General features: G+C 37.7%; 1 protein-coding gene across 7 annotated transcripts in view; it reads right to left on the bottom strand.

The window, feature by feature from the left end:
• Nucleotides 1-9923: 9923 nt before the first annotated feature.
• LOC141500840 (cytochrome P450 4F3-like) overlaps nt 9924-13668 on the bottom strand; it is a 21896-nt gene continuing 18151 nt past the window's right edge. For all 7 annotated transcript variants that reach the window (XM_074204332.1, XM_074204335.1, XM_074204337.1 and 4 more), the window contains 6 exons: nt 12699-12765; nt 12293-12422; nt 11073-11206; nt 10881-10945; nt 10405-10487; nt 9924-10212 (listed from right to left, as the gene is read on the bottom strand). In XM_074204332.1, coding sequence (XP_074060433.1) covers nt 10032-10212; nt 10405-10487; nt 10881-10945; nt 11073-11206; nt 12293-12422; nt 12699-12765 — 660 coding nt within the window. In that variant the 3' untranslated portion in view covers nt 9924-10031. The remainder of the gene's footprint in view (nt 10213-10404; nt 10488-10880; nt 10946-11072; nt 11207-12292; nt 12423-12698; nt 12766-13668) is intronic.

Genomic DNA, 13668 nt, shown 5'->3' with positions numbered 1-13668 from the left:
TGATCATCACCCCCCACATTGCTGTTAGGGTATACAATGTTTTTCTGGTTCCACTCATCTCACTAAGAATCAGTTCATGCAGTTCCTTTCAGGCTTCCCTGAATTCCCATCCCTCCTGGTTTCTAATAGAACAATAGTGTTCTATGACATATATAAAGCACAGTTCAACAAGTTGACTTTCTACTAGAGGAGCAGTCCTATCTTGATTCTAAATAAAAGCAGATGCCTAAGCAAAGTAGTAGCCACATCAAAAGATGGCTCCTTCATTAATTAAGTACTTATTGTGCTGAGAATGCAAATATAAACAAAAAAGGCAATTTTTGTCTTCTAGGTGCTTATATTTTAATGGAAGAAGAGAACACACAAAAGGAAGAAATAAGGTTGAAAGGAAAGGAAAGGAAAGTATTCAGAGTGAACATGATGGAAAAGTCCAGATCCAACATAATAAATCAAAAGATGGTTGCCCTGACACTCGCTTTAAATGGAGATTCTGAGAAGAGTCAGCTAGTCAGAGAAGATCTTCCTAAGATGTGAATTTCAGAGCTAAAGTGATCTTCCAGAATGGAGTCTTCTGGGGAGACCAGATTGTTGACTGATAGGAAAGAAAGAGAAATGAAAACTAGAACTAAAGTCATAATTGCTAATACATCAAGCTTGAACTTTCAAATCACAATCCTGGGGAAAAGTCAGTCTCACTTGGGAATTTTGTTCTGCAACTTCTCAGACTTTTTGTTCATTGCATACATTCCTCTTCATGCTTCACAGGCTGAGATCATGGAAAGGTTTCACCTATTAAGGAATTCTTTGGTCATGGTAATCCACAAAACAAAGACGGATACCAAATGAAGCTCAGTCCGTTAAAGCACCCATCTGCTTTTGCAGTGATGTTAACAGAGTAGGTAGGAAAGGAGAGGGCAGTAAGAATTACGCAGGTTTTGAAACAACCATTAACATGAATGTGATTGCTGGTGGGGATGCTTTGTCTAATGACCAACAAGTTGACCTTCTACTAGAGGAACAGTCCTATCATGATTCTAAAAGAAAGCAGATGCCTGAATAAAGTTGTAATAACATGAAAGGATGATCAGCTAGAAATGTGACGTTATGGAATATGTGGTCATCTTGTGTGGTAATGTACAAGAAGAGGTTTTGCAAAATGGCATCTATGAAGATCAATATAACTTAGGCACCAGTACATATCTCAGAAAACAAAATGATAGAGAAATTCCATAAGTAATTCAGAAAGACACTTGATAATATCAACTAAAGGTGGAAAATCTTTGAAAGGGATGAAAATATGTTGAGAAATATAGTTCAGGAATAAGAAAGGGCAGAAGTCAAAGATTTGTATTGGCAAAAAATGTCGACTTGCAGTTGAAATACATCATGATTACTCCTAGAATCAGAAGGTGTAGACATAGTAAATACAAATAAAATTTTAAAAGTAGTTGATTACATCTTAATGGAGGGGGGGGAAATTATTTCTGATTTGGGAGTCTTCACTGAGTCAGCTATCTGTTTATAGTTAGAACAAAGATCAAAATGAAAGCTGAATAGAGAAAAATAATAACAGGTCACATTTATATGGTACTTTAAGATTTGCAAAGTGTTTCACAGATATTATTGAATTTATCCTCACTACAACTCTGGGAGGTAGATACTATGGATGAAGAAACTGAGGCAGATAGAGGTGAAGGGAGTTACACATTGCTGCACAGCTAGTAACTAAGACACAATTCAGGTCTTCTTGATCCCAATTCCATATCCTATTATTCATTGTTGCACCTAAGTATGTCAATCAGTAATTATAAAATACAAAATCATTTTATTTAATAATATAGATAAATAGTTTTGCATGAGAAAAAGAAATACAATTAAAATAAAATGGAAAGAAACAAATTGGGGGAAAATATTTCCCTAAATGTTTTAGAAAAAACTCTAACATTAAAGGAATTACCTCAAATTTATGAGAATTCGAACCATTCCTTTACATTCAATTGATAAAGCACTATGTAGGTTCTACTATTCCCCAGAGATATTAAAGTACCTGGATTTGTCCTTAATTTAGAATTTCTAGAAAGACATGAATGAGAATGAAAGGGTAAAGTAGATTTATATAGATCAGTTGGAATATCCAAGAGTGGTATCTTCACTGACTTTCTACTTAACTTTTAATCCCAGTTCAATTTTTTTCCACTTGTCTTGTACCTTTTGGAATGGGTGCATACACCAACCACATGGAAACAGAAATAAAGAAGCATTTATTAAAGTGGTCAGCCTGTGAACAAAACCTAGGGACAGCACAGATAAAAGAACATTCTCAGAGGATATTATACTGAAACAAAAGACAGCTAACATTTACACAGAACTTTAAAGTTTATTTTTAATTTATTGTCAATATATTTTTAACATTTTTAAGGTTTATTTCCAACTTTTCTCCCTCCTTTCAATCACTCTCCCATCCACTGAGAAGTCAACCAATATGATATCAACCTTATATGAGAAATCATACAAAACATAGTTTCATGCTAGCCATGTGAAAGAAATCAAGAAAAATAAAGTGAAAAATTATACTTCAATAAAATTTAATAACTGTTTTTCTAGAAGTTGATAATATTTTTCATCATGAGCCTTTTGGAATTGTCTTGAATAATTGTACTATCAGAGTAACTAAATCTTTCACAGTTGATCATCATTACAAAATTATTGTTACTGCATACAATGTTCTCTTGACTCCACTCACTTCACTTTACATAAGTTCATAAAACTCTTGTCAGGATTTTCTGAAATTTGTTTTTCCCTACAGCATTTCTTACAACAGTATGTTATTCTATCACAATCATATGCTACAGCTTATTCAGCCATTCCCCAACTAATGGATGTGTGCTGTTTTATAGCCCTTTGGACATAGTTCTAAATTATAACAGAATGGTTACACCAATTCACAATTCCATCAATAGTGCATTAGATTATCTATATTCTCATATTTTTTCTAGCATTTGCCATTTCTGATAAATGAAAGGTGATACCTCAGAATTCTTTTAATTTGCTTCTCTGATAAAAAAGTGATTTAGAGTATTTTTCTTATGACTCTAGATAGCTTTGATTTCTTCTGAAAACTGCTTGTTTATATCTTTGGTTCATTTATCAATTGGGGAATGACCCTTATTTTAAAATTTTAGCTCATGCTGAGCAAGTTATGGTATATGAATTTTGTGGAATACTATTGTTCTATTATAAATCAGGAGTGATTGGACTTTAGAGGAGCATGGAAAGAATTACATGATCTGATGCAGAATATCAGGAGCAAAACCAAGAGAACATTGTACACATTAACAACATTGTGAGATGTTCAGCTACAGTGGTGCAGCTTCTTTCAGCAGTTCAGAGATCAAGGACAACCCTGAGAGACCTGCTATGAACAGTGTCATCCACATCCAGAGAAAAAAATACATAGACTCTGAATGCATGCAATGCCTATTTTTTAAAAAACTTATGTTTTTCCTCCCTATCTCATGGTTTTCTTTCTTTCCCCTTCTAATTCCTCTTATACAAAATGACTAATCTGTAAATATATTAAGCACAAATGTACATAAGCAACTTTTACCAGACTATTTGCTACTATGGGGAGGGGGAAGGGAAACAAAGGAATGGTAGAAAAATGTGTCACTCATAAATTTGCAAATGTATGAAGTTTGGAAAATTAACATAGCAAATTTTAAAAAATTGGCTCAGGTCACCATATATTGGAAAAATGAGGTCTTTATCAGAGAAATTTGTTGAATTTTTCATATTATTTCAATCCCCATCTTTCTGATTCTGAGTCTATAGACAATCCTCTCTGACTGCCTCACTCTGTGCATATGCAGGACTATGCTGATAAATGTTTAACAAGTGGTTTTCAGGGGAAAATAAAAGCACACATGATGTTCTTTTAATGTTGATATTCCATGTGAACACTTTCTTGATCATTTTTATAAATCTTGGCAATCAACAAAACAACAAAGCCCTGATTTATAATCCTTGTCAATATCCAAAGTATAAATGTTTATACTGAAAGTTATACTGAAAGTTTTACAAACAATTCCCCAGAGTTGGCAAAAACTGACTCCAGCACAATCCTGAATATATGGAGTCAAAGACAAATGGATGGTACACAAAATCTGTACATCCAGGTTTTGCATGATTAAATGTAAACCAATAGATATGCATTGTGAATGGGTATTTCTGTGGTATCTATGTGTTCATGGTTTTAGATCATAGATGTTTTGCATTATTCTGAATATAAAGTGATCCCAAATATATAATCTCCTCCAAATAATCTATTTTCAAAGTCTCTAAAATTAGAATATTTATCAAAAAGGTGTTTAACACATTGTCCTTTCAGTCTGCAATCTTCTCTCTGCTAATTTCCATTTCTAGACCTACTGACTCCTTTCAGATCCCAGCAAAAAATCCTCCCTTCTCTAAAGCATCTTTTAGTTTGCCCTTAATGCAAGCTTCCTCCCTCTAATATAATTTTATGTACTTGGTATATAGGTTTTTGTATCTTGTCTCTCTCAATAGACTTTGAGGTCCTAGGGGGAGGGAAGCAGTGTGGAGGTGATAGAGAAGAAGGTAGATCATGGGAGATGGTAGTCAGATACAACACACTTATTTTGGTTTTTTGCAGGGTGGTAGGATTGGATGAACTGCCCAGGACCACACAGCTGGATGGTTGTTAGGTCTGGGGTGGGATTTGGACTCAGGTCCTCCTGGCTCCAGGGCCAGGGCTCTATATGATGTGGCACTCAACTGCCCCATAGCACACTTTTGAGGAGGGACAGAGTGAAAGGAGAGAGAGAAAATAGAATAAATGGGAGTGAGGAAGGATGGATGGAGGGAAATACAATAGAAACTGTAGGAAAAAAATATGGAAGAAACTTCTCTGATGGACTTATGATAAACAATGTGACCTATCCCAGGGACAGAGCTGATGGTATATGAACACAGACCAAAGTACAATTTTTTTCTCTTTCTTTCACTTAGTTTTTCTATGTGGGGGGGGATGATGCTTACTCTTACAACAAGACTATTTTAGTAAAAAAAATTTTAAATGTAAAAATAAAAAAACAAAGATTGTGAGGTACTAGACAGTAAGGACTTGTTTTCTTGGCTCTTCTTTGTATCCCCATAGTTTCACACAATGACTGGCACTTTGAAAAAACCTGTTAACTTGACTTATCAGCTCTATAACCTCAGGCAAGGAAGTTCACCTCTCTGAGCTTGTTTTTCTTCATCTATGAAATAGAGAAAGCAAAACTGCCTGTAGAAACCTCCCTTGTTGCTATGAATAAAAATTCTCTTTATATTTTCAATATATATGTTGATATGTTAAGCAATGTAATTAAACTTCAAAAGAAAAGAACAATTTTGATGAACAATGAAAAAGAGCACAGATGATGAACAGCACTCAGGTTTTATTTAAATAAGGTTTGATAATAAAGAATAACCAATCTAGGGGGCATTTAGGAGGTGCAATGAACCTGCCCTGGAGTCAGGTCAGGAGGACCTGAGTTCAAATGTGATCTCAGAGACTTAATAATTGTCTAGCTGTGTGACCTTGGGCAAGTCACTTAATGCCACTGACTTGCAAAAAACAAAACAGAAGAAAAAAGAATAACCAATCTATCCCCTGAGTCTGTAGTATTCATTTATGCATGACATCATTGGCGCCTGATTTTTGTCCTTTGTTCTCAAAAAGGAACATGACATCAGGTAGGTGATGCTATGACAAGTACATGAATTGCCTTTGAGGGAGGGGTTGCTGTGCTAAGTCACCAGCTTCACTTTCTCCTCTGGAGTCATCTGGGTCCAGTAGTCAGACATGAATCAGGGCAACTGTAGGTGGCCCTGGGTGTGAGGCAATCAGGTTTAAGTGACTGTGTGTCCAATATCTGTGTCCATAAAAGCAAGGGAAAGGAAGATGATCAATTCAATTCAATAAATTATCATTAAATAATGACTATGTTCAAGACAATGGAAATGTCTAAGATAGCAGACAAAGATGAAAATGAAGTCTCTGCTTTTAAGGAACTCATATTTTCCTAGGAGGAGAGAATGCAGTATGTATACGGATAAAAAAAAATCTACCTACATTTTAAGTGTGAGAAAACCTAATAAATTGGGGGAATCAAGAAAGGACTCCCATAGGAGGTGACAACAGAAATGAATCTTGAAAGAAAGATTCAAAAATGAAAAGATGAGGAGGGAATGCATTCCAGATCCAAGGGATAACATGTGCAAAGTTATAGAAGTTAGAGATGGAAGGCCATGAATTAGGAATAGCAGATAGGTTAATTTGAATGAAAAAAAAACCACATGGAATCAGGACCACTCCAACTTGGTAGATGTATAAAGGATCCTTGAATATCCATAACTTATCCTGTGAATCACACATGCTTCCACATGGAGATGGGGGTGGAGGTTCAGGGTCATGTCCTTGGAAGCTAAAGACTGGTGTCCCTCTTACTTATACTTGCTATACTTGAGTTAAATAAGAGTTCCTCAATTCAGCCTCAAAATAAAACAAAAATAATAGTGTACCAGGATCAGATCTCACCCAATACCATATTTTATTATTCTTTATTTTATTCTCCTTGTTTTCTTTCTTAATAGTTGAATTTATTCCATATCCCAGTCTTTTTAAGATATGTTTTCATTTCAGTTGTATTATTTCCCTGAGAAAAGAAGTGGTTAATCATTAAAACTGAATCACTAATCTATGTTTATAAGTATGCTATGTATTGGAAGAAGGAGAAATAATAGTTGATGAAGTACTCACAAGATAGAGTGAATGTTTGTGTATATGTATGTGCATATGTATAAGTATGTGTGTGTGAAAAAGAGACAGACAGAGAGACAGACAGATAGAGAGACAGACAAAGACAGAGAGACAGAGAGACAGAGACAGAGGGAGACAGAGACACAGAGAGAGACAGAGACACAGAGAGACAGACAGAGAGAGAGAGAGAGAGAGAGAGAGAGAGAGAGAGAATGAAAGACAAAAGGACAAAAAAATCTTCTCAGCCTGCAGTTTGTCAATGGACAAAAGAGAGGATTAATTTATATTTTTGTATCTTCCTAAAAGCATACAAAAAGAAAGAAAAAAAGAGTATCTAGACCAAACTGAGACAAAACATGATTTAGTAATGGTGGGGAAAGATTAGTAAGTAAACTAAGAGTCTGCCTCCCTGAGTTGGTTGCCTCAGGGACTTCCCCTTTTTCTTTGTTTGATCCCACTTCAAACTTGAAAGAAAACTTCTTCCAGGAGGCAGAGAAATGGGAGTTATTAGATGAAAGGTCATGCAGAGTAGAGGAATAAGGGCCAGGAAGAGGAAATATTTAGTTCCCCAAATTACTTGCCCTTCAAATTGCTTGACCTAGATAACCAGAAAGAAAGAAGGATGCATGTTTGGGTGATTAGAAAGATGGTGCTATGCTCAAATGAAATAGGGAAGTTGGGAGGAAGGATGAGTTGGAGGCAGTGGTGAGATGCAATATGGACCATGTTGACTTTGACATACCTACACAACATCTAGGTTGAGATGTACAGCAAGGAGTAGGTGATGCTGGATTGAAACTGAAGAGAAAGTTTCGAGGAAGCTGTAGCTGAGTCATCAAAGAAAGCAAGAAATTCAATTAAGAAGAAAACATTGGACATAAACTCTGAGGAAATCCGAATAATGACGTTCCATTCTGTGACTTGGCAACACCACACATCATTTCTCAGGAGACAGAGTCCTCATTCTCAGGATCTTCCCCTTCTTGCCAAAAACTTTAACCTTTCTGCCTAACTGTATACCCATGGGAACATTTGACTCTCTCCAGCATGAGCCTTCCTCGCATTCTGCACAGGCTTTCTGCCTTCCTGTCTATTTGGAGGCAGATTTCAAATTCTCTCTCAATTCTCTGAGACTCCAGGTTAGAGTAGAAAAATTAGGGAGGGTAAGGAATCCTTATTCCTACTCCTGAATGTGCCTTCTTGACTAAGGTCCTTTCCCTCGCTAAACCACAACTTCCTCCCTTATAAAATGAAGAGATTGGATTAGATTATCCCAAATATCTTTTCCAAATATATATTTATGACCCAATCTTTGAGGTCTTTTCCTCAAGTAGAGGAGCAAGGAAAACATGAATTCAAATGTATCTTCAGATACTAGCTGTGTGACCTTGAGCAAGTCATTTATTCTCTACTTAAGTTTCTTCGTCTCCAAAATAAGGATATTAATAGCTCCTATTTCTCATGGTTGTAGATAGGGTAAAATTAAAAGATATCTGTAAAACACTTGACATTGTAGGTGCTTAAGAAATGCTTGCTCCCTATCCCCTTCCCTTCCAGCCCCATGTGGTCTTATGACTCTATACTGACTACCACCATGCCCCAAATTCCCCCCACCAAGGATGTTTCTCTGTTGTGCTATTCTAATTGAATCTTTGACTCTGGGGGACATTCTTTCAAGATCAGGCTATCTTGTGATTCCCAAAGTGTCAACTAATGCAAGGCATTTACTAAACTCTAGTGTTGATGTGATAATAGAAATGGTCCATCTATCTAAACCACATCACTGACTGGGAAACAACAGAGGATTGACCAGAAATAACACTGGTAATGTTGGATCAATAAATTTCCAATCTAGAAAAATTGAAAGAAGGAAATGATTCATATATTGGATCAACAGAGCCCCAAAAAACAATCAGGTGCAATGTAACATGGCCCCAGGAACACTTGAATTCACTAGTTAATGAGATCTCTTAAAAACATGATCACAATAGAAACAAACATATGACTACTCTTTGTCTATGTAGAGTGAGGCTATGTGCTCATTCTATAAATATGCCCTGAGTCCATGTATTGAATTCCTGAATCCTCAAAGAGGTTTCTCATACCTATGTGTCTTTGGAGCTTTAGGCTTTATAGAAATGTGTTAGGGATTGAACCTATGATTTCACTGACTTAAGAGACTCCCAGTGGGTAACTTCCTCTAGCAATGCAGTTTATTGGTTTCTCAACAACTTTTATCTTAGAGAGATGATTGGAGACTCTGAAAAGTTATCCCTATGGTTAGTCAGTCAGAATGTGGCAGGCAAGGTCTCCCTGACCCTGAAATCAGCTTTCTCTTCCCTATAACAGGAACTTTCTTAATATAAATGCATCATCATCATATTTATTAATAGAGATAGTAAATGGTATGGTGATTAGAATGTTGGCCTTGGAATTAGGAAGACCTGAATCCAAATTATGCTTCTGACCTAGACTAGGCAAGTCACTTATTCTGTCAAAAAAAGGCAACAGCTACAGGTTACAGAACAGTTAGGTGACTATCTGCTTTAGTAAAAATTCCCTATTTCAGAAATGTCTAAACATGGATCACAAGTTGTTCACAACACTCCTTAGTATGGTCTGAATCAGAATAAAATATAATTGGGAAATATTTAACAAAATAAATAAAAATGCAAAAACTCTATAACTTTCCATTTTAAACCTGCCAATAAGTTGCCTTGGAGATTCTTATCTACAAATTATTGGCCTCCATTTCTATTTGTGTTTGACACCACTAACATATCAGCAGGTCCACATACTTTCTCCACAAAAAGGGTACTTATTGGTCATAACAAATGTCATTGGATCTTAGGACCTAGAGAAACTTTCCAACATTAAACATACAAAGTTAGCACTTCAAACACTTCAAGAAACCTTAGGACATACAATCATAGAATCAGAGATTTAGGCTGAAAGGTACATTAGTGATTCATTGAGTCTAGTGCTCTCATTTCACTGATGAGGAAACTGAGGCCCAGAGAAGTTAATTGACCTTCTCTCTCCTGGTCTTACTCCTGCAGTAGGCAAGAAAATACAAAGTGAAAACCAGTATAATGTATGAAATGTTTTTATTTAGAAGGACTGCAGTCAAAGGAAATGTGGCTGGAAGGAAAGATAGGAAGCAAAGCTTCCATGATAAAAAGCTCTAAAGTATTTCTAAGAAATGTTTCTAAGGGCTAGAAGGAGCCAACAGTGACTCCATTTTAAGCCACAGACCATTTTCTGCTCTAAGAATAAGTTCTGGCTTCCTTCGGACTGGGTGTTTATCAGGAAGGACTCGGAACCTCAGTAGGGTGAGGGCCAGCACAACCTTCATCTCAGTCATGGCAAATGTCTGGCCGATGCAGTTCCTGTTCAAAGAAGAAAAGGTTAGCAATTTCCAAACCTTAATGCCAAGCTGTTTCTAGGATCTTCTCATATTCCCTTGATGGTGACATGGGAAAGGATCTTGGATGGGGACAGCAACCCACACTGATGTGGAGGGAGTAAAATCATTGCCTAGGGAGTTCAGGGAAAGAGAGATGCAGAAAGAATTGACTTACCTGGGTCCAGCTGAGAAAGGTATAAAGGCCAGGGGTGGAATCTTCTGGGGGTTGTTGATGTCAAAGCGATATGGATCATAAACCTGAGGCATTAAGAGAGTCTTGATGAACCAAGGTATACACTCTTTTTTTTTTGCAAGGCAAACAGGGTTAAGTGGCTTGCCCAAGGCCACACAGCTAGGTAATTATTAAGTGTCTGAGACCAGATTTGAGCCCAGGTACTCCTGACTCCAGGGCCGGTGCTTTATCTACTACACCACCTAGCCACCCCTTAGGTATACACTCTTGCCCAGGATACTTCTCTTCAATAAAACTAGATGTCTCTTGGGGAAAAAAAAAAAGCTGCCCTCTAAGACTTTCAGGTCTCCCATGATTTGACTTAAAATGAAGCCTTATCCCCCCTTTCCCCATAAAAGCTTCATTTCTCCAACTTTGACTATTCCAGGAGTGTTTCTATGGAGGACTGACAGACATACCTCAGGGTTGGGCCACACAACAGGGTTATAGTGAGTTCCAAGGATGCTAACCAGGCAAATGTTTCCTGTTGGTCAAAAATGTAGCTTATAAATTCTGGATGTGTTAAACAAACCTTCCAAATGGGGCCTCACCATGAGACTTCCTTAAGACCCTTGCCCTCTTGCCCTGATATGAGCCCCTGGAAAAGGAACCTTTAGGTATGATTCGCCCATCAGGTAACTGGATGTCCTCAGTACAGCAGCGGGAGACCAGAGAAACAGGTGGATGCATCCTAAGGCTCTCTTTGATGCACATGGTCAGGAAGGTCATCTGGGACAGATCATTCCTGAAGACAGAAGTTCTGTTAACTCCAGCAAAGGAGTGATAGGGAGAATCTTATCCGTACCCAGGACAATGTTAACATCTAAAACCCTGATAATCAGAAGTTCAGGGAAGTGATATTGATACTCAATGACCATGAAGCCCTAGATGTGGATAATTATGTGGGGAGGTGGCATAAAAGTCTGAATCTGAACTTTGACAGCAGAAGTCCCAGGGCTTTTATGTTCCAGACTTTGGAGAATATTGATAAGACTTTGGCTGAAGAAGAAAAAATTGGGGGAAGGAAGTACAGGATTCAAAGGTGGGTCTTGGGTGTGATAAATCTTCCATTGAGCTCTGAGGAGTAGCTGGGGAAAGTTAACCAGAAATTCAATGGGAACCTGAGGAACCTTCTGGATTAGGAGAGAACACTGGTTTATAATCAAATGGAGTAACAAGTATCTATCTCTGCTTCTTTCCTCCTAAGGGGTTCCCTCCTCGAATATAGTGAGGTGCAAATGAGAATGTGGATGCAAAGAACTTTGAAAACTTTAAAATGCTTTATAAATGTTCATTTTTGTTGCTGTAATGGTGATGACTGCATTCCTTGAGCCTTCTATTGCACTCTTAATGAATTCAAACAATATTTCTAGGATAAGAAAGGGTTGTGCTAGTAAATATAACAACCAAGGGAAGGAAACATATGTTGATAGATTTTTTTAAGTTTTTTTGCAAGGCAATGGGGTCAAATGACTTGCCCAAGGTCACACAGCTAAGTAATTAAGTGTCTGAGGCTGGCTTTGAACTCAGATCCTCCTGACTCCAGGGCCAGTACCCTATCCATTGCACCACCTAGCTGCCCCCCATTGTACCACCTAGCTGCCCCCTTGATAGACTCTTTTAAGTTTATTCTGCATCAGGAGCATTTCTCTATAACTTTAAGTCTAGACAGTTAATGAAAGAATAAATCAAGTCCTCATTTGTAGGATTGTTGATTTCTGACAATGGAATTTGAACAATGAGCAATTATAAACAGTTATAGCTGGCTCCAGACTCAATGATTCCCCCATGCTCACCCCATGTTTCATTCTTAGTGCCAGCCCATACTGACCACTCAATCTCTTCTGGCTGACGGCCCCTCAGGATCTCCTGTATCTCCTGGCGACAGTGGTCCTGGTATTCTTGGTGCTGGGCCAGATTGTACAGGACCCAAGAAATGCCACTAGCAGTTGTGTCATGGCCTGGGGTATGAGAAAAAAAGGAAGGAAGAAAATCACAGAGAAGCCCTATGAGGCAAGAGCAGAACTCATCTCATGTCAGGGGAAGAACATCCCCAGCATTAGTCTGCATCAGGTCTTGAACCTGTAGATTTAGACTACTGAAACAGACTCCAGGTTAACCCTAGTTCACGCAGTAGGGTCAGTGGGGTTTATATCAGGAGTAAGATGCAAATGGAAAATCCCAACTCTGTCTCAAAGACCCTCAACCCTGCCCCTTCAGTCCCCTTTGAAACTCACCGCCAAACATGAAAGTATCAGCTTCTGCCTGGATGTCCTTGTCTGACAGAGCCTTTCCATCTTCATCCTAAAACAGATCCTTGTAAATGAGTTCTTGGTTCATGCTCTTCCAATGAGAAAATCAACTTAGATGCTTCCAACCCCTTTTACTTAACCACTTCCTTATTTGACACATTAGAAGAATATAGAACTTGGAAGTCAAGAAAACCTGAGCTCAAATCTAGTCTCAAACACAAGTCCTATGATTCTGGGGAAATCACTTAACCTTTCTATCTCCATCAGTATCCTCCTCTATAAAATGGTGATAATAACTAGCAGTGATGTTGTGCTGTCACATATAAAGTACATATTCCCACAAAAAAAAATTCTTTGATCTATCTAAAACTAGTGTCCATAATTCTTATGGAACCTTGAACTTTGAAGGTCTCTTGCTTTACCTAGAATCTCAGAACCCTCCCAGATGCAAATAGATAAAACCACTGGATACACAATCACAGAATCCTATAACATGAAGAACCATAAATATTCACTTTAGAGATCCTCCAAAACTTTTGTGTCTTTCTAGCATATTTAATATCTTTTGGTAAATATAGATCAGAGATACTCCCAGGTAAAGTTAGAATCAGAGAGACTAGGGCAGCTAGGTGGTATAGTGGATAGAGCATGGGACCTGGAGTCAGTAGTACCTGAGTTCAAATCCCACCTCAGTCACTTAATAATTACCTAGCTGTGTGGCCTTGGGCAAGCCACTTAATCCCATTGTCTTGCCAAAAAAAAAAAGAAAAACTAAAACAAACAAGAATCAGAGACACTTTCCTAAGAAAGGCAAGAAGAAAATTCCTAGAAATAGCCTCAGAACTCCCCTGCTGCTATACCTTTTCTGTCCTTCCCATTTTTCTCTTTCTCTACCTCCTTCATCTTCTCCTCTCTCTTTCCCTCCTTCCTTACCTTTTCCTCTCCTTTCTTTTCT

This window comes from Macrotis lagotis, chromosome X, assembly GCF_037893015.1.
Source record: "Macrotis lagotis isolate mMagLag1 chromosome X, bilby.v1.9.chrom.fasta, whole genome shotgun sequence".
In the NCBI taxonomy this organism is placed as follows: Eukaryota; Metazoa; Chordata; class Mammalia; order Peramelemorphia; family Peramelidae; genus Macrotis; species Macrotis lagotis.
This window is presented reverse-complemented; position numbering and strand designations above follow the sequence as displayed.